The 19,760-nt window shown below is 42.9% G+C and overlaps 4 protein-coding genes across 6 annotated transcripts; 2 read left to right on the top strand and 2 right to left on the bottom strand.

Moving 5' to 3' along the window:
- Positions 1-6: 6 nt before the first annotated feature.
- mettl3 (methyltransferase like 3) lies at positions 7-5,380 on the bottom strand. Its single transcript, XM_020611337.1, has 11 exons — positions 5,071-5,380; positions 3,791-3,981; positions 3,207-3,659; positions 2,917-3,092; positions 1,964-2,177; positions 1,680-1,867; positions 1,218-1,256; positions 1,026-1,134; positions 755-820; positions 551-663; positions 7-467 (listed from the first exon to the last, which is right to left on the bottom strand). The coding sequence occupies exons 1-11, from the start codon at positions 5,147-5,149 to the stop codon at positions 353-355; spliced, it is 1,743 nt and encodes a 580-aa protein (XP_020466993.1). The 5' UTR covers positions 5,150-5,380; the 3' UTR covers positions 7-352.
- Positions 5,381-5,466: 86 nt separating this feature from the next.
- Positions 5,467-9,827, top strand: ttc5 (tetratricopeptide repeat domain 5). The gene is made up of 9 exons (XM_020611317.1): positions 5,467-5,751; positions 6,211-6,343; positions 6,432-6,643; positions 6,974-7,124; positions 7,658-7,749; positions 7,831-8,034; positions 8,465-8,679; positions 8,797-8,941; positions 9,026-9,827. Exons 1-9 carry the CDS (start codon positions 5,689-5,691, stop codon positions 9,143-9,145), a joined length of 1,335 nt encoding a protein of 444 aa, XP_020466973.1. The 5' UTR covers positions 5,467-5,688; the 3' UTR covers positions 9,146-9,827.
- A 359-nt stretch (positions 9,828-10,186) lies between these two features.
- Positions 10,187-12,843, bottom strand: ccnb1ip1 (cyclin B1 interacting protein 1). Of its 3 annotated transcripts, none has more exons than XM_020611349.1 (5): positions 12,745-12,842; positions 11,885-12,189; positions 11,625-11,771; positions 11,353-11,527; positions 10,187-10,550 (listed from the first exon to the last, which is right to left on the bottom strand). In XM_020611349.1, exons 2-5 carry the CDS (start codon positions 12,185-12,187, stop codon positions 10,384-10,386), a joined length of 792 nt encoding a protein of 263 aa, XP_020467005.1. In that variant the 5' UTR covers positions 12,188-12,189; positions 12,745-12,842; the 3' UTR covers positions 10,187-10,383. The 3 variants fall into 3 exon arrangements, with proteins under 3 accessions (XP_020467005.1, XP_020467006.1, XP_020467007.1); XM_020611350.1 differs by lacking the exon at positions 12,745-12,842 and adding an exon at positions 12,675-12,712; XM_020611351.1 differs by lacking the exon at positions 10,187-10,550 and adding an exon at positions 10,615-10,745 and having other exon boundaries at positions 12,745-12,843.
- Positions 12,844-14,120: 1,277 nt separating this feature from the next.
- si:ch211-212k18.5 (sal-like protein 4) lies at positions 14,121-19,759 on the top strand (the record flags this gene model as incomplete). The annotated part of the gene is made up of 2 exons (XM_020611338.1): positions 14,121-15,160; positions 16,878-19,759. Coding segments are annotated over exons 1-2 (2,958 nt in total), but the record flags the coding sequence as incomplete, so codon positions are not given.
- Position 19,760: the final 1 nt, after the last annotated feature.

Genomic DNA, 19,760 nt, shown 5'->3' with positions numbered 1-19,760 from the left:
CCTGCTGAAATTTCAACCTAAAATTATCCTTTGCAAACTGTCAATGATTCCAGTGTACAGTGCATGAAAATATAACTTTCTTTACTAACAAAACAAATGTACATTATGCATGTCTCATGTGATTTTATTGATGATGGATGATGGTGAAGGTTTTCCCCCATTAAATATTTACATCATACACAAAGTAATGTCAAGAAATGATGAGAACATTGCTCCACATCGTTTTGATCACTTCCTAACCAAGTCAGATATTTCTTGTTAGCAAATTGTTAAAAACAGTTCACTGGTATAAAAAAAAAAAAAAAGTCTATATACAAATGTGTCCAGACCTGTGACCACTGAGGAATGATGATCACTGCATGTTTTTGGGTTTGGAGATGACGCCGTCTGGATATTGCATCTTAAACCGAGCCACAACTTCAGGATCCAAGAGGTGAATGCCATCGAGCTGGTTTCCAAGAGTTATCCTATAAGAGATGCAAGGAAAAAGACATTCAGTACATTTAAAGCACCTAGAACAGTCATTTGGTCTTGTACTAAGCTATGTTACCAGTTCGGTTGGACGTTGTGGGGTCGACCGAACAGCTCGATCTTCCTGGTGCCGGGCGACAGTCTCTCTATCATGCCGTAGATCTCATCTGGCTTGTGGCTGGTGGAGCGAACCTGGGAGAGTGTGTAAGTGTAATGATATTACAGAGACAACCTTTCCAGCCTCCAGGAGTAGGAGGGTAACAGACTATTTGCAGTCATTTACCTCAGCTACAATGACATCACAGTCCAAACCTCTGTTGAATCCCTGAGGGTTTCCCTTGACACCCACCTGAAGAAAAACAAACCACATGGTATATTCACAAAGAACAAGCCAGCAGCAGCAGCTCAGTACGTTGCTCCAAAACACCTTCTAGTTACAGCACATCCTCCTTGAGCTTGAAGTCCCAAGTTGCAGGTTCATCCATGTATGACAGGAGCAGATAAAAAATAAAATCAACAGGATGATGTCTAAAAGCAGAGAAATGTAAACATACCAGACAGTGCTCTTTCCCGTGGTTCAGCCAGTGGCCTGTCCTACCAGTGCGAATGATTCTCTGAAGCTGGTTGGTTTTCACCCAAATGATTTCATCGACACGCTCATAGCTGAGGGAGGAAAACAAAGCACATCAGATTCTGTCGTAACAAATCAGCTTAATGGTGGGAAATGGCCAAAAGGAAAAACTTACCCCCAGAGACTGAGACACTCTCTGCCCAACTCCATAGCCCTGAAAGGAGGAGGAGTTTCAGCAGACAAAACCACAGGACTCTGTCTACAAACATATTACCATGCAGGTTCAACCTAGATGAAAATATCTGTGTGTGCAGTCACAAACTGCTTACAACCCTCAGTTTATACAATAGGGACAAAGACAAAGTCACAGCTGAAGAAAAGGTTCTTCAAGTCAGGCGAGTTAGTGTTTGGTTTGAGGGCATGTTGACGTTGCAGGACACCGAATCGTGGATGGACACAGCTATTAATGCTCCTGTTTTGAGATGATACATGAAGAACTAGGCCTTGCTGTCAACCACCTTCGGTCTTTCCAGACTCAAAACAAACTTGCATACAGAGAAACTGCTAGATCTCAAGAAGCCAATCACTTGCTTTTACCGTATCAAAAAAAAACAAAAACTAGCACTGTATTAGGTACCTCCCGGTGACCCAGAGGAAGAGGAAGCCATCGTCCTGCAGGATCGGGATGTTGAGCTTTCTCATCTCGTCATCAGTCAGAGTACCATAGGGCAGCTCCATGTGGATATCCCACGGAGGGTCGGCCATCACCACAGCAAACTTACCCAGAATTGAAACGTCCAAGTAGCGGATATCACAGCAGATCCACTAGGGATTGAAGCATCAACTCAGACATTTTTATAACCAGCCAAACATTACAAACATCTTTCTAGTTCAGTCTACCCCATCTTCTCTCTTCCTCACCTGTGCGGGGAAGAGTTTGCCCACATTGCTGTCGGTGTCTCCCGCATGGAGACCAAGCTCAGTGGTCCCGGCCTGGGGCCCCAGCAGGCTCCCCTCGGCTTCTGGAGGGCTGTCAATCTCATAGTGGACATATTTGCAGGTGTCCATGTGGAAACACGTGTTGAGGAAGGAGCAGTCACCGAGGCTCTCATCTGTGTGCTTGTTGATGATGCGACTGAACAAACAAAAAAAAGTGTCACAAAGTAAAAATGTTAGTCTTAAAAAGAATTTCAGGTTCAGATTGTTAAAAAAATATCCACAAAACTTCCTTTATTTAAAACATAACTGCAAACTAGAGGAAGCCAATATCTAAATATATTGATAATAATGATATAAAGATTTTCCAGCCCCTTTGAATTGTGCCCTTAAAGTAAAGAAGCATCTACTTGTGATCCCTCCTGACGGGATTCAGATTGTTTAATCTATCTTAAACAGCCCGAAGAGATAAAAGCAAGTAACAAGATGCATTTTCTTGTTTCCATTTGATCAAGATAAAAACTGATGTTGTAGTTTTAGAGCCAATATAAATGAAAATGATATTTATTCACATTATTTGCAGTGTTTTGCCAGAACAGTGCAAAAATGCGCTCTCTCTGATATAAATTTGGAGTAACAATGACTTAATCGTGATTTGTCTGATCTGTAATACAGCAATTAAATCAGCACGTCACAGCTTTCACTTGAATCTGGGATGGTCGCTATTATGATTGGGGCAGTCAGGGCCACTAAGTAAAAAAATATAAAACTCACATTTATGTGTAATGTTATTTATAGTTTTATTTAGTATTTATGAAAAGTATGTTTTTCTGGATAAAACCAAAGTCAAAATCTAAATTTGTGCTTTCTGCCATATCTGCTGTGAAGTGTCTGATAGAGAGATTCAACATGCTGGGTGGTGGAGATAAAGTACTGACCGGAAGTGTAACTTGGTGCATGGTTGAGGTGTGTCTCCTGAGCGTACACACTCCTCTTTGGTCCCGTGATCGCAGAACTCTTGAACCTGAGCACGGCCGCGAGACCTGAACTTTTCCACGATGGACTGCTCCTTGGCAGTGCTGGCGTTGAGCAGCTCAAGAATCTCTCTGCTCACCTACACACACATAACATTCAAATGATGTCAAAACTGTAACTAAGCATTTCAACTATCACGCCTCAGTTTCAAACAGTTGTAAATCAAACTGGTGAGAATAACCATCCTTCGTACCTTCTTGCTCTGCTGCTCCTTGGTGGACTGTTGGTTCAGGAGGCTCTCGATCTCCATGTCCACATGAGACGACTGAGTTTTACTGTTCCTCCCCTTCTTCTCAGCCCCACTCCCTGAGGCCGACTGCCCCATCAGGTGTGAGGAGGAAACCGGTGTCAGAGAGATGGAAGAGGTGGGCGGAGGGGAAGCTGAGCTCTGTAGTGAGGGCGAGAAGCCTGCAGCTCTTTTGTTGTGGGTTTGGTCTTCTGCCTTTCTCTTAACTCCAGTCCTTTGGGCTCCAGCCACAGACCCAATCATTGCCCATAGTTTTGTATGATCCACTGCTACAACAACTGTAGAGGTGGTGGTTGTAGAGGAAGAGGCTGAGGTGGGCTGACGAACCTCAATGAACTCCTGAGCAGAGAATTTGAGCAGCAGACTGTGGATGCACCCATGGCTCACGGGTGATTCAGACTGTGAGCAAGAATCAAATATTAGATGAAGTCAGAAATATTAAGATGTCAATAAGATGCAGCTAAGATGACCGTAACATCATAACATCATGTTTCTATGTTCAACTCTGGGAATCACAAACACAAACTCACACTGTTGAGTTCATTTGTGATGGCAAGGGAGTCTATAGGTAATGAAAGACTGAGATCAGACAGATATCCCAGCAACCTCCTCTCTAGTTCAGGGTCTGGTGGTTTTTCTGCTTCCTCCTGAGAAGTGAACTGAGTCGACGGAGCTGGACTGTCACTCCTTACTGCTGACCCATCTGTGCTGCCGCCGCCATCTGAGTGACAGGGGACAACGGGGGTGAAGGAATAAAATAAACTTGTAAGCACACATCATTTTAATGAGGTTTTTAAAGCTAGATGATGATTTCCAAATTGTTTGTGTTAAATCAGGAGTTTTCCGCAACTTAACGGTCTTGTTTGATAAACTTCAAAAGACCCAAAATTGGGATCTGAGCATTCAGCATTTTTAGTTGTCAAGTCAATCTTGTGTTTTTGAAATGTCAAAAAAAAAAAAAAAAGCAATTTCTCAGAGCACTAGGTGACTTCTTCTGATATCTTGTTGTGTCCCACCAACAGCCCCAAACCCAACTACATTTGGACCTAATTTAACAAATCTTTGTTGCTAATAATATTAAAGAAGGGAAGTCTGGGCATCTTTGCTTAGACCACTACCCCACGTGACCTGGTTCCGGATAAGCGGAGGAAATGGATGGATGGATGGATATTAAAGAAATTCATAAAGATTTTACACAGATATTATCCCTGCAATTAATTTATACACCACTTTAGACCAGATGTTATTCCTCTATGTTCCTTTTGCAAAAAGGAACCTAAGTCCTTAGCTGATTTATTTTACTCCTGCACTTACTCAAATAACTTCTAGATCCAAATTTCCTTATTAATCTGGCAGAGTCATAAGATCTTGATCCTAATTACAGAGAAAAATGTCTTATGACTATCTGTAGAATTTCTAAGAACAAGAAAGCTTTATGGACATCTCATATTTTGAGAAGCATTATTGAAGGTATTGCTAAATAAAATATTTCCATAAATAAGTTATGTGTTTTTTCACTTCTGCAATCTTATTTACCAGTAATTTTCAATAGTCCCGGTACTTTCTTCTTTTCTTTTTGTGATGTTATTGTGGTTCTAATAAGGGTTTTAACAAAGGATACTGAATAACGGGTGGGGTGAGGGGGAGAGACACCTTACTAGTTGACAGACTGAAAAATAAAGAATTTCTTGGCGTTTATTCATTTAACAATACTTTCAATAATGCTTCTCAGAACATGAGATGTCCTTAAAGCTTTCTTGCTCTTATACATTCTGCTGCGTGATGTGATCGTACTGCAGTGGTCCCCAACCCCCGGGCCGCTGCAGCCTCTCCCGCAGAGAGTCCAGCTTCTTCTTGTGCGCCTGGATATCGCTCCAAGTGTCCGACATAACGATCTACGTTCAACTGCAGTAAAACTCCAACAGCAACCAAACTTAACGAATTTTAGAAACCACTGTCCACAATGCTAGGTCGAAAACCGTATGGCACACTGCGAAATTGTGTCGTACCAGCAACGTGAGGGAAAGGTTCCGACATTTTGATGCTTTGTGAATGAATAACTGTGCCAATTTTACTATCAGTATTACATAAATTGTTATACTTTAATTGGTCTGTATTAACGTGTATATTTTGGGGGCGCAAAACTCAGCGATAAATGTGTCTCCGTTTTTTTTTTTTACAAGAGGTTGTGCATCGGAATCATTTTGGTTATCGAACACCAACTTCCGGCGTCGCTGAAATTAAAAGCACGTTTCCTCTCTGCAAAAAACTCACTGCATTGGTGATAATTTCGTGAAAGACATGGGTGATTTAGGTCACCACGTTAACAGCAGAGCCTTAGATATAATACAGATTTCATAAAACTACATTTTGCCCAACCTCTTCCCAGTAGCCCTACTGTAAGCAGTTGTTGCTCTAAGCTAAAAAGATGGCGGAAGGCGAGAAGAGCAGTGAGCCAGTGAAAGACAAGAACGATCTGGAAATTATGAAGGTACGTCCTGTGAGTTATAATTTAGGTTATTTAAATCAACCCGGTTTCTCAAATCGCGGTTGTTTTGTCCCGTCATGCAGTAAAAATCGGGTGTCGTATTGTAGTTTGCGTACAGGACACCGGAACGACTCGTTACTATAACGACTGTCATGTTAACAGCTTTTGGTATTAGCCTTCATTTCTGAAACTGTATCAGGAGTATCCCTGCTATATTTCTTCTATTAACAGCCTAACATAACATCTTTAAATAAGTCGCCCTCTGCTTGTTAAAAATATTTAAATGCCTGTTGTATTAAGTGAGATTCTCCTAGAAAACCATCATCACTAAAATGCATATATACTGATTATTGTACTAGACAGAATGAACTACAATAAATGTGCCTTTCTTTAATTCTAAATCTGTCAAGTCACAACCTATTTTTTGACATCTGCCCACCTTATGCACCCTCCCTGTTACAGGAACTCGTGGATGAACTGTATAATTTCAGGGATCACTACTTTGTAACTCACAGTGTGGATGAAGCTGGGAGGAAACAAAGTGATGTTGCACAGGAGATAGAGAAGACACTGAAGAAGCTGGAGGAGAAAGAAGGTGAGTGTTACACAGTAATTACACAACAGTCCTTTGGCCTTATATCATTCACATTCACGGTTATCTATGGATTTATGATTTTCCACAGAGCGCTATAAACACAAAGCTGAGTTTTTGCTGCAGAAGGGTAGGTGTCTGAACGTAGCTCCAGACTTCAGTGCTGTAGCAGAAGAGTTCCTTTCCCGGGCTGTGAAGCTGGAGCCTAGCCTGGTCGAGGGCTGGAACACATTAGGCGAGCAGTACTGGAAAAAAGGAGATTTGACCGGTGCCAAGAACTGCTTCAGTGGGGCATTGCAGCAGGTACAGTAAGGGTGGAGAGAGGAGTGTTGTTCACTCTTTTTCTATTTAGCTGCCTTGACTTTATATAAAAAGCTATAATTCAAGAATTACATACCAAGTTGCTGATTAAAACATGAAGTATGCTATATGTACATTTGAATACTAAAGGTTTACATATTTGCTTTAAAGGATTTAAATTGCACCCTGTATCTTAACATTTACACCATGTCTATATCCAGTGAACTTGCAGTAATAAAAGTACTGAAAATCTTATTTACCTTTTCTGTGTCTCAATGATGGATTTTGTTTAACTCATCTGTCTGTGCTCTATGTTCCTCCTCTGCTCTGCAGAGCAAGAACAAAGTGTCTCTACGCAACCTGTCCATGGTGCTGAGGCAGCTGCCGGCAGCTGATAGTGTTGCCCATGGCAAGCAGGTGCTGGAGAGCGTGGACATGGCCCGACAAGCTGTCCAGCTGGATGTCACAGATGGAACGTCATGGTGTGAGTAGAATCAGGGTTCTTAGGAAGATAGGAGAGTGGGTGCTGCTCCCTTTTCTGTCTGTAGTGAAGGAGCAGTTTATAACACTCATGACACCACCATACCATACACAGTTCCACTATGTACAATATTTGAAACTCTCCATTTTACCTGCTATCTTATTCCTGTATCCATAGTTTTATCAACAAATTTGTATTCTTGTTTTCTGTATTCTTGGGTGATCATATATTTAGACTAGGTGTTCATTCTTTCGTTCACAATTTTATTAACTATTTTGTGTTCTTGGGTATTCTTGTTTTTTGTATTGTTTTATAATGTTGGGTGATCTTATATTTAGACTAGGTGTTCATTCTTTTGGCTTGAAACTCTTTACCTGACTCCAGGAGAGCCCTGCACAAGAATCCCTATATGCCTAGACTGTCTGTTTATGCATAAATGGCAAATAAAAATCTTGACTCTTGAGATGCAAATTTAGAAGGAAGTTATAACAGTAATTTCACAATAATTTATGTTACTGTTTTTTTTTTTTCCACAGATATTCTGGGAAATGCCTACGTGTCCCTGTTTTTCAAATGTGGACAAAATCCACAGCTGTCTCAACAAGCTCTAAGTGCCTATGCACAGTCTGTGAGTATACACATCTGACAAGTTGGTACAGTTCAAATCTATTGGTGAACTAATATTTTACTCTCATCTACCTCTTTGTAGGAGAAAGTGGACAAAGCTGCCTCTTGTTACCCTGAGTTACATTTCAACAGAGCCACTCTGTTCCAGTACGAGGAGATGTTCGGGTCTGCGCTAGGCGGCTACAGCCAAGCGGCAGCGCTCGACCCGGGCTGGGAGGACCCTCCAGAGAGAGAGAAGCAGCTGCTGGAGTATTTGGAGAAAGTCACAGAACTTGTACAGAACAAGGTGGGTCATTCTTACACTTGGTGCATAAATCAGTGTCATTATGACATTATTACCTGTTATTACCAGCCATTTACATATCACAACAATCCTAACGTGACCTTTAGAAGAGTTAGTTCCTTTTTTCTCATATACTGGTTTCATTCTCTGTACAGAATATATAAGGAAAATAGATGAATCACAATGAAAGTTGTGTTTCATTAGCCATGTTTTTTCAATTTTGTAAGGATTTTGGGAGTAAGTAGAGAAACTGAAAGTAAACATTTTAATGATTGATTCATCTTAAAAATAGAGAATATATCAAACTATCATCTTTGAGTCTGTTTAGTGATGTCACACGTTATCAAGATACGATTTCATATTTCACCACAAGGTGGCAGCAAAGCCCACCCTGTCTCCCTTAATTCCTCTAATTTTCAGTCTCTCTCTTCAGGGGAAGATGAAGGCGCGTCGGTTACGGACAATGCTCTCTAACCTCAACACATCGAGTCTGGGCCCCTGCTCCTCCCCTCAGTTTCGTTCCCCCACGGGCCGCGTGGGCAGCCTGGAGCCTCGAACGTTTTCTTCCCTCACACACGGGCATAACACAGGGGTGGCCGCCCTGGGCAAGGTGGTATTCAGCCTGGCCTCTGCAGGTCACATGGCCTTGTGAGTGTAGTTTCTTTTATCATCAAGTCCAACAATCCACACAGTTTGCTTCAGTCTTGGAGCATCAGTGATTTTTGGAGCCGTGCTATAAAATTTTGCACTCTCTCTTTCCACCAGTACGTTCGGCATGGTGGACAGTGAGGAGACGTGTATAGTGGTGATGGTATACAATACAGCAGACAGCTGGGGCGTCCTGATAGGGGACTCTGTAGTCGTTCCTGAGCCTCAGGTCAAACGACATAGTATAACACATAAAGATAAGGTCAGTGCTTCATCTGAGTAGTTGAAAATTTACAGAACACTGCTGGTCTCATTGTCTGACTTTTGCTTTTCTTCTCTCTGGTAGTTGTTTGACTTCAGAAGCATTCGAGTGGACTCCCCTCTGCTGCTCATTGTTAACGGCAAGAAACAAAACATTCACAGTCAAATTGCTGCCTCTGTCAGCTACAAGCCCCAGAGTGAATGAGCTGAGCAAGAAGCAAGAGGACCACTTTTTTTTTTTTTTTTGCTGGATGTTAGAAGAGTTGGCATAGCTGTGGAAGTTTGAAAATTCCCAAGTCTCTGCCAGTTTTTTGTATTTTGTAAATAGAAGTCATTATGTTAAACTCTCTTTAGAGACAGTTTGTTTATATTTATGTTTCTCTTTTTTTATATTCAGTTGTGTGGATAACATGGAGTTCTTTTTGTAAATGAATAAATCTGGGATGACGACAATGTGATGAAATTTACCTTGAACAGTTTGTGGTATCTTAAAAGAGCAGTTTTCAAAGTAGGATCATGTGTCCATCGGGGTTCCCAAAATGCCCCAAATGTGTTTATATAGCTGTATAGGCTCTTTTTACTAAGGACATTTTAACTTAGGATAGTAGAGACGTATAGCTGTTACCAATATGAATAACAACGGCTCCTTTCTGTTTGGGTAAGTTATGACAGAAAGCCAGCGTAAACAATGCCTGAACCTTGAAAATGAAGTGGCTAAATAGCATTTCCACCATCATTCATCATATTAATTACACCAGTGCTTTACCTACTGTCACATATCAAAATGTCTATCATGTAAAAAGTCTATTCTGCCCTACAGAGGCACAATACAATAAACACGTACTTGGTCAAATGTCACCTGCAGTATAACCTGCACCTGACTTTCTGACATCCGTTTTACTATATAAAAATGATACCATTGTGTGAAAACAGCTTTGTTTTAAATTTGCAGTAATCACACAAGGGACCTAAATAGATCTACATTATGACATTTGTACTAATATATATATATATAGAATAGGTATATTTCCTTTTAATTTTTATACCTAAAACAAGCATTGCATTTTCCAGTTTAAATTTGGGTGACACTAACCCTGTAGTGAAAATACTAAAACCAAAACCAAAGGGCTTAATTCTACAGTGATGTCATCCTGAATGTGTTACTTAGTCTGTTATTCTTTGATGAAGAACATTTTGGTCAGTGTTTGTTGTATATTACTTAAATTTACTGTAGTAACAACATAAATTTATAAAGTCAGGACTAAAACTTTACAAATCACATTCAACTACTAATTTTAACCAACAGTTTGTTGTTCAAAAACACATTTATGGTTCGAAATTGCAATAAATACCACAAAAATTAATTATTAAACCAGAACAGTTTGGTAACATGAATAACTATAGTCTGGTTAAAGTCCACAGTAACTATGAAACCTGCTGTCCTCAGTGCTTCTTGATGAAGGGCCGGCCTTTCTCCAGAGCAGGGGAGCTGAACTGGAAGAAGGTCTTGGCTCCGTTGGCCTCCAGACAGGAGAAGAATTGACTGTCGCCATCACGGCCCACAGAGGAAAACACAGGGCTCCTCTGGGGCGTCGCCTGCTGAGCCACCCCTGGGCGACACACAGGAGCATGACGGATGTCCCTCATTGTTAGACTGACTAAATTTCCCTTACACAGACAATTAGCTCATCACTCCTACAGTGTTTTCTTCATGACTACTTCTTAACAACACACCTACAACTGTGTCCACCTTTGTGCCATTTAACATTACTCTCTCTGTGCTTCCTTCCTCTTCTCATCAGTCACTGTGGGCACAACACGACAGCTGATTTGCTAAAAGCGTTTCATTCCCAGCCAGAGACAAAAACACTTCATTTTTCTCATCTCTACTGGATGTCCTTTTGTTTTCCTGCTAAACATAATGTACCTTATTAGTTTCATTATTATTACTGAATTAATCTGTCACCTTATTAGTGGTTTAGTTTATGGTAACTGACAAAGCTTTGACATTTCTGCTTAATGAATTACTGGCAAACAGTTTTCTATGAACTCAGGAGTCATTCTGTTCACATGTGAATAGTATATTATTTTAAAAAAATAATTTTTTAAATTTAAGTAGTACTGAAGATGAATATTGTAATGTTTCATATCTGACAATATCATATTTACAGTGTAATACCCTCTATTCCTGAGTTTCCCTGTTTATACAGAGCAAGTTTTAAACATTTTCATAAAGTTGAACGGGTAAATGCTGAATTTGTAGCGTCATCATTCATGAGCTCCTCCAAGCCAGCGTCCACTTAAAACATACCGTAAATGTTTCCCATTGCTATCTCCCATCCAAAAATCATCTATTCGATTTCAAGAGCACACCCTTAACTCTTAAGGGCATTAAGTTCAAATTGTTCATACCAGATTTGAAGCTGTGATGTCCTGGTTGCAGCAGCATGTCTCTTTCCCCAACACCCACCACCATGTTTCGCAGCCTCAGAGAGTCGTAGAGCCCCTGCAGTTTCTGGTACTGCCTGTTCCTCTCCATCAGTCTCTCAGACACCTCACTGTACTTCCTCTTGTACTCCTCCATCACCTGGCACAAACAAGATATTTTATATTTCTACATATTCTTTTGACTTTCTACATGTCAAAATGAGATCATGACTGTAGACTTAGGAGTTGTGATTTACTTTCTTCAGAGAGGTGATTTCTCCCCTCATGGCAGAGAGCTCCAGTTCCCTGCTATGGTTCTGCTGGGTTAACACCTTCTCCATCTGTTTCAGCTGTGCCTCGGCTCGTGACATATTGTACTCTTGGTACATATGCTCCTGATGTACCTGTATATGAGAACCTGACAAGCTAAGACAACTGAACTGACATAAACAATCAAGGTTCACAGCTGCTGGGCTACACAAAGTTCATATAGTCTACAGACAGAAACATATTTGACCTGATAGCTCCAGAAGGCCATAGCGCGGGCACTGATGTCCAGTATTATGTCAGGTCGCAGACCTGCCAGCACCATGGCTTTGTATTCCTCAGAGGGCGACAGCTCCGTCCTCACAATGTCCAGTTTCCCAGACAGTGCAGAGGAGCAAGCTGGGCAGATGGCAGGAGAGCGGCTGAACTCACCAGACCCGTGCTGATCACAGAAAATATGAGAGCATGCTGTGACCCAGGCGAAGCCGCTCAGCTTGGTCCGACACTTTGTGAAGTTACACAAAAGTGTGTCATCGCAGAGAGACATGGCCATGACTGTAGAGTACAGTAATGAGACCACTGAAATAAGTCAATCATTAACTTAAAGTTACAAAGAAATCCTGAACAGTTCCTGTTGGAAACATGTTACTGTATCAAGGTAAAACAACAATGAGCGAGTCAATTAGCATTTGGCAGGTCTGCACTGGGAATGACTTTGTCAACTGCTGTAGAACAATTTACTTAATTTCCAGTGTTTTTTTTGTTTTTTTTCATTTCGACTGCTAATTCAGACCAATGTACAGTATCAATAAGAAAAATACAAAATCCTATAAATATCATAACTTTAGAGTATGAAGAATATCTATGTGGCTAAGTTTTCGGTTATGCTAACTAGCGACCTAGCTTAATGTTTAATCAACTAGCTCTCGATCCACATTAGCTAAATTGTTACGTTAATACGTTGACGTATTGATATGCTAAGGCTGCTTTTGAAAACACAAGTTTGCCTTAAAACACATTTCTTGTCATATTTATCTTACAATAACTATAACAGGATAGCTCCGTTATTAGACATTTTTTATGTTAACTTCGGCGAATTTCACATCTTACCTGTTAGTTCTTCCCCGTGCAGGTGACCGCTGATGACGCGCAATTACTACTGTGATCTGATTGGCTGAGTGCAACTCATAATACACTAAATATGTACTCCAAAAATTCAGGACTTAAAACTACAATATACCAAAAAATAACAACAAATACTACACGACTAATACAAACCAATTTCAGGGTGTTGCAAGTATACTCATGTTGTTTTCCAAAATGGTGAGGCTGGTAAAGGTAAACATTATAAAAGTGATGGGAAATAATTAAATATTTTGCTCTAGTACTGTGGTCTGTGTTTTCTGTTTTTGACATAGACTTACTTGTGCTCTACTTGAGTATTTGCATTTTCTGCCATTCTATACATTTTAGAGAGAAATATCTGATTTTTTTGTCCAATACAATGGCACAGTTCACATTAATGTATATAATATTTTTTTTTTTTTTTTTTTTACTGATGTATTGTTGTGTGCATCACATTTAAAGTTGCAGCTGATGAAGGTGGTGTTAATTATGCTCGTAGCTTGTGACTTTCCCAGTGGGGATCAACAGTCATATTAATTATAATGTAGTTAGTCTGATTCTGGACAGTAACTAATAACTGAAATGTAAAAATAAATGTACAAGGAAATGTAGTGAAATAAAAAGTACAATATTTACCTTTAAAATGTAGTGAAGTCGAAAATACTCTATCGATAACTCAAAATTAAGTACAGAACTTGAGTAAAGTTACCTTCCATTTCTTCTAATATTTATTTAGTGAACATTTTTAACTCATTGCTTTCACTTTTATTGGAATATTTTTACAATTTGCTGCCTGAAAATTTATTTAAGGAAATGATCCGAGTACTGCTAACAGACTTAAAGCAAAACAATCTCTTGGACTTTGACTTTACATGCAATTTTATAATTATTCATCTTGTTTTCCATGGGATGCTAATGATTTTGAATGAAGCCACTTTACTGGACATCCCAGTCTGTAATCCTTTAGTTAATCTAGGCATGGCAGTTATTTGTCCCAAATTAAATTATGCCTATTTCTTAGCAGGCTCTGAGTGGATATATGTATAATGTGACACCTACTTAAATACATCCCTCCTCCTTCTCCTCCTCCCACTTTTTTCTCTTTCTCTTTTATCCGTTTCTCCACGTGGTACAGGAGTAAAGGAGGGAGTGAAAGAGGGGCATTGTGCTGTGCAGCAGTGGATCCGGGGGTTCATAGTGAGAGAAGGGAGATGCTCACTCAACTGTGTCCAGCACGCCATTGTCAGAGATTCCCATCTATTCTCTGCCTTTTAAATAGAGCTCCAGTGTAAGATGTTTTCTCGGGTTCGGGAGGGGGGGTTATTATGCGCTTGGCGATAACACACGAAATACATGGGTGCATGTGGAATGGCTGTGTGGCCCTACCTGCACACAGCAGCCATCCACTGCGCCGCTGTTGTTAATCGGACCAGTGGAAATTAAAGAGTAGAAACATGGCCTGGTCATCTGGCCCAGTAACATCGCTGAGAAGACGGGTTTTTCGAGTTTTTGATGGAAACCACCTGCCAGTCAGTTGTTACAGCTTTGAATATTTAATATTTCTCCGCCTTGCTGAGGATTTCAGGTGCAGTACACCAGGGGGGGTTCCTAAACAAATGCCACCTGACTGATTAGTCAAACTTCTTTTAGACTTATTGCATCTCAATTTGAACAGTTTTGATGTTATTCCCTTCCAACGATTAAAACATTTATGCTTAACTAGAACCAAGTTCTTACGCCTTTCTTATTTTATTGGCATCCGACGGCATTGACGCCTCTTTGTCTTGGTTTTATTGAAAGTTTATAGCTGCTGCGTGAGTGTGTAAAGAAAAATAAAGCTGGGGAGACAGAGAAAGGGAGAACCAGGGATGCAGTGTGTTACACGCCATTGAAATGCAAATATCATCGTCGAACAAGGAGTGGTTCTGTCTGTATGAGTGTGTGTATGGCATGTGTGTTTGTGTGTGTTCCCTGTATGTGCATGCTGCGGGGTAGCAGCGTGAGAGGAGGGGCGCAAATTGGACAAGTTTTTTGGGGAGAAGAGACTTTAGAAAACAGCCACACACGCACTCACGGTAGCCTCATATGACACAGTGCAGACCTACGGATTTACAAACACCTATGCCGTATTTTTTACTTTGTTCCTTTCTCTTTCAACATTTAAAGCTGAATATACACCTTTTAAATTATTTTTTTTTTATCTAAAAGCTTGCGGGAATTGTGCGACACTTGAACTTTGGATGCTTTCAGTCCAAGTGCGCAAAAACGTGCCTGGTGCCATTCAACCGACGGATGCCCCCCTTTCTGTCTGACTCGCCGTGAATCATGTCACGCCGGAAGCAGAAGCGGCCCCAGCATCTCGTTAACGCGGATCCCGGGGGCCCAAGGCTGCTATCTCACGGTGAGAAAACATCTTTACGCATGCGTTTCTTTTTCTGAATTTCTTGGGCGAGAGGCTGTATGTCCTATAACACACTGGTGCTCATCACTGCATGTGGAATTCATCGCCAGAGTCTGAAAATCTTTAAAGGTATTTTAAAAAAACAATAGGCTGTAGTCTGTATACTATACCTGAATTTCCCTCGGGATCTATTTATCTATCTATCTATACTTTGTGCAGGACTCTTCTGTAATATATTTGTCTTTGATTTTTATAGGTGTATGTATTAACAGCTATTTTCCGAAAAATGCACCTGATTTACTAAATTAAAAAGTTTTAGATCTAAAATTGTCAGCTAAAGAAACCCCTCTTGCTTAGTTATTCATTGTAATGGGCCCCATTAAATGGAGGCTTTAAACACTTTGGCTGGGGCCAATAAACTTTCTCCTGTGAAGTGAATAGAGGAGGATTAACTAACATACATCTGTGGCCATTTTCATGTGTTGTGCGTCCTCTGGCAAACCAACAGGCTGCTCAGCGCTGACGGCTGGAAGTCTTCGACTGATACTGGGCACTCTCTTATGTTTTTAACAATAGAGTGCGTGGTGGGGGAAGGAAATGCAGTGTTTTTGGTAAAGATTAATCTTTCACCCTTCTATTCTCTTCTTCTTTTGCTCCTCATCCATGCCTTTCTTCCTTATGCACCCCTCTTCCCCCATTTTCCACCTTCTCAGCACTTCCCTCCTCTTTCTTTCTCTCTCTTTCTAGTCCCACAGCACTATTGACTGTATACTCCTGCGCAGTTTTTTTTTTTTTTTTGGGGGGGGGGGGGAGGGGGGAAAGGATTCAGTGGGGATAGATTATTCTCACACTTGTACTGTGTTGCAATGGAATATTGCTTCAAGTGCACACACCTAAAAGTTGCTGCAGATAAAGTGAAAGTTTAGATTTGGAGGTAATTTACAAATTCCCTGCAGCTTCAAGTTTGGTTTTAAGTCACAGGGAAGGAATTTCACCAAGGTACAGTCTTTTATTCCATATCTCTCCAGGTGGGAATAGTTAGTTTGTCTCTCCATTGTTGTTACCATCCCCCCTTCTTTTTCTTTTTACTCTTTCTCACTCTGTATTCAAGATTCTGAAAGAATTTGACCTGTGGGTGGCAAAGGTCAGATTTAGTTGACCAATCAGAGGGTCTGGATAGTGCCCAGAACCCTTAGCATGGCCTGACCCTTGACCTCCACAGTGACGTAAGGGGGGAAGGGTGAACAGGGAGATGAAAGATGCAACTGCTGTAGGGAGGGGGTGGGTTAAGAGGGGTTATGGGTTGTCTTGGTGATGCCCATTGTCCTCTATAATGTGTTGCCATAGCAGCAAGGTGGTCTGTAAGCTTTTCTGTGTGTGCAAGATGTTTGAGGAGTTTTCCTCTGGACAGCACAGATTGAGACAACACATCCCAAAGACTCATAATAGACTGCGGAGGTTCTTCCACTTGTTTGCTTGCTCGAGGCCACTTCCTAGCAGGCATTTCTTTTCAGGTTGTAACAGAATTTCTTGGCATGCACACACATTTGAAACCTAAATTGGTAAACAGTAAAACAATGAAACATAGTCTGAAGCTGAAAAGTGAATGAATGTATGTGGCTGGATAACTGAATTGATCCTGGAGAATGTGTATTCAATAATAAAGAAACAGGTTTAAAAAAGTTCTTAGCATTCTTCTTTTTCTGTCAATCCTAAGATGATCACTTGGGAATGAAGTCACCATCCACATCTCTGGGCTCAGAAGTGACCTCATCGGGGTCTTCCTCTTCATCCCCCACCTCTCTCCAAGACTGCCAGCCGCCTCTGGCCCCTCGCCCATCCCCTGGTGGGCTCCACGCGCCCTCCTTACCCAGCGAGAGCTCGCCTCCTCCCCACTGGCCCAGTCACATCACTGCCTTCACCACATCCCTCCCCAACACCCACTCATCCCTGTCCCCAGACTTCCCTCACCCCTCACTGTCTTCCCAGACTCACTCGCCCCCTCCACTAGGTCAAACCTCAGGTTCCCACAGCATGTCCCACCAAGGAAATTCTCACTCCACCATGACCTCTCCACCGATGGGCAGCTCAGCTACAACGACTACTTCCTCCTCGTCTTCTTCCTCCACATCTTCTCAGTGTGTGCCTCCTACCCGAGACAGCTCCAGTCCAGGTCAGCAGCAGTCCTCCAGCTCTCCGGGGTTGCAGGGACAGATCCAGGTGCCTCCAACCCTGGCAGTTCTTCTAGAGGAGCTGAGGGTTTTACAGCAGAGGCAAATCCACCAGATGCAGATAACAGAAGAGATCTGCAGGCACGTACTCAGGCTTGGTGGGGCTGTCTTTGAAAATGACACACAGGCCAGTGATGCAGACAGCAACCAGAAGTCTACAGGAGCAGCATCTTCATCACCAACATATCCCTCCACTGCTGCTCCAGTAACCACAGCCTCATCACTTTTGACTAGCCTTCCATCTTCCCTCTTCCTCCAGCCAGTCATCTCCAAACCAGGCACTTCACATGTTAATGGCAGCAGAGCTCCATCTTCGTCTACCTCTTCCTCATCTGTTTCATCCACCATCAGCTCCTCTGTTGCCTCATTGCACCCACTGTCTTTGTCACTGGGCCTACCACCACGCTACCTCCATGAGAAATCATCTAACACCTCCTCATTTGGCCACAGCAACAGTGTCAGTTTCCCTACTCCTCCCCTTCCTACCACCAGCCATTCCCAGGACATCCAATCCAGCTCCTCTCTTGCCCCTGCCTCCTTATCAGGACGCCCTCAGCACGTCTGCCGATTCTGTGGGAAAGTGTTGAGCAGTGATTCATCGCTCCAGATCCATCTGAGGTCACATACAGGTGAAAGGCCCTACCAGTGTCCAGTCTGCTTGAGTCGTTTTACAACAAGAGGGAACCTGAAAGCTCATTTCCTGAGACACAGAGAGCAGAATCCAGAGCTCTCCCTCTCCCTGCTGCCCCCAGCACTGTCTGAGCAAACCCAGAGTGGATCTGTCCCCAGTGCCCTCCAGAGAAGGAGAAAACGACGGGCTTATGATGACGAGTCGTTTAATGGGGTGAAAGGAAGCATTCCTGGGATGACGGAAAATATGGCTTTAGGATTCCTGTCTGGTGCATCCACTCGGCCTTCGCCTTCCTCTCTTCCTCTGCCTCCATCAGTGGACATGGCGCTGCTCTCCACAGCCCATTCACTGCTACAGCTGAACAGAGCCTCAGCTGCAGCTGCTGCCAGTGCATCTGGCACTGTACTGCCTTCTTCTTCATCCTCGTCTTCCTCCTCCTCCTTGGGAAGCCAGTACAAAGGAGCAAAGCAGCAGCGTTTTGATGAAAACACTCCACCTCAGTCCACCCTCCATACAACCTCCCCATACTCCCAACTAGCCCACCTCCCCAAGATTCTTTTTCCTGGAGGTGCCTCCCCTCATCACCTCACCCTTCTCCGGCCCACAGGCCACCCATCCAGCTCCCACCTCACTACCCCCCATCAACTGTCTTTCCCCTTTCCACCTTTCCCCAAACCACCAGCCTCCTCTCCCTCCTCATCCTCTCCCACCACCTCTGCCCAGACCTCTGACACCTCCAAGTTGCAGCGGCTGGTACAGAAGCTTGAAAAACAACCACAGGGAGGTGCCTCTTCATCCTCCTCTGCCTCTTCTCCCTCGACCTCCTCCCAAACACCTGCTGATGCCAATGGGGATACACACGGCCACGACCTGACCACCATCTCTAGTACTTACCGCAGGGAAATGTTGGCTGCTCTTGGCCTGAGTCCAAGTGTCAATGCCACAGGACTAGTGACCAGCCAGGGAGTCTCAGGGTCAGGCACAACCACTACCACAACTGCCCCTTCTCTGCCTACCACCCAGGTTGCTAATCAGTGTGGAGTGTGCCTGCGTATCCTTAGCTGCCCTAGAGCTCTGCGCTTGCACCAGGCTACGCACCTGGGAGAGCGTCCGTTCCCATGCAAGATGTGTGGTCGCTCCTTCTCCACAAAGGGGAGTCTTAGGGCTCACCTGGCCACTCACCGTGCTAGACCGCCAAATGCACGTGCCCTGAACTCCTGCCCGCTATGCCCACGCAAGTTCACCAATGCACTGGTTCTTCAGCACCACATTCGCTTGCACCTAGGAGGACAAATACCACCTGATGAAGATGTGCCACCTGAAGATGGTGCAGAGATGGAAAGTGCGTTCTTTGATGATGCTGAGAATGACTCCATAAGCTCCCCCTCTCAAACCCAGCAGCTCCTTCCCTTGGCCTTAACAACAGGCTCCAAGTCTCAAATTGATGTCTTCAGCTCTGGGTCTATGAAAAACACAGCTGCTGATGCCACGTCTGTGAAGACAGAGGAATCTGAGGGCTCGACACCCAGTGTAAGCCCACCCCTGACCCGAAATCTCCCCTCAGCGGGAGCCGAGGGACCCCTGAATCTGGGAGACAACACCCTAGCTGATAGCCCCATGAACAGCTCTGTGTACTCTGAGGAAGAGACTCGTGCTGACTTAGGCGGTGCCAGCCCTTTCAAAGCACCCTTAGCTCGTTCTCACTCAGCTGTAGTGAATGGAGATTTAGAGGCAGATG

This window comes from Monopterus albus, unplaced genomic scaffold, assembly GCF_001952655.1.
Source record: "Monopterus albus unplaced genomic scaffold, M_albus_1.0 scaffold112.1, whole genome shotgun sequence".
NCBI classification, from domain to species: Eukaryota; Metazoa; Chordata; class Actinopteri; order Synbranchiformes; family Synbranchidae; genus Monopterus; species Monopterus albus.
Note: the sequence above shows the minus strand (reverse complement) of the source record. Positions and strands in the feature narration are given on the sequence as shown.

Coding starts and splice junctions, on each gene's coding strand:
- mettl3 (XM_020611337.1), bottom strand. CDS start 5,149: ATGTCGGACACTTGGAGCGATATCCAGGCGCACAAGAAGAAGCTGGAC. Junction 3,982..5,070: donor GAGGCTGCAGCGGCCCGGGG/GTTGGGGACCAC, acceptor CCTGTCACTCAG/ATGGCGGCGGCAGCACAGAT. Junction 1,868..1,963: donor GCAAACTCTTCCCCGCACAG/GTGAGGAAGAGA, acceptor TTCAATCCCTAG/TGGATCTGCTGTGATATCCG.
- ttc5 (XM_020611317.1), top strand. CDS start 5,689: ATGGCGGAAGGCGAGAAGAGCAGTGAGCCAGTGAAAGACAAGAACGAT. Junction 6,344..6,431: donor GAAGCTGGAGGAGAAAGAAG/GTGAGTGTTACA, acceptor GATTTTCCACAG/AGCGCTATAAACACAAAGCT. Junction 7,750..7,830: donor TAAGTGCCTATGCACAGTCT/GTGAGTATACAC, acceptor ACCTCTTTGTAG/GAGAAAGTGGACAAAGCTGC.
- ccnb1ip1 (XM_020611349.1), bottom strand. CDS start 12,187: ATGGCCATGTCTCTCTGCGATGACACACTTTTGTGTAACTTCACAAAG. Junction 11,772..11,884: donor TGGCCTTCTGGAGCTATCAG/GTCAAATATGTT, acceptor TCTCATATACAG/GTACATCAGGAGCATATGTA. Junction 10,551..11,352: donor ACATCACAGCTTCAAATCTG/GTATGAACAATT, acceptor TGTGTCGCCCAG/GGGTGGCTCAGCAGGCGACG.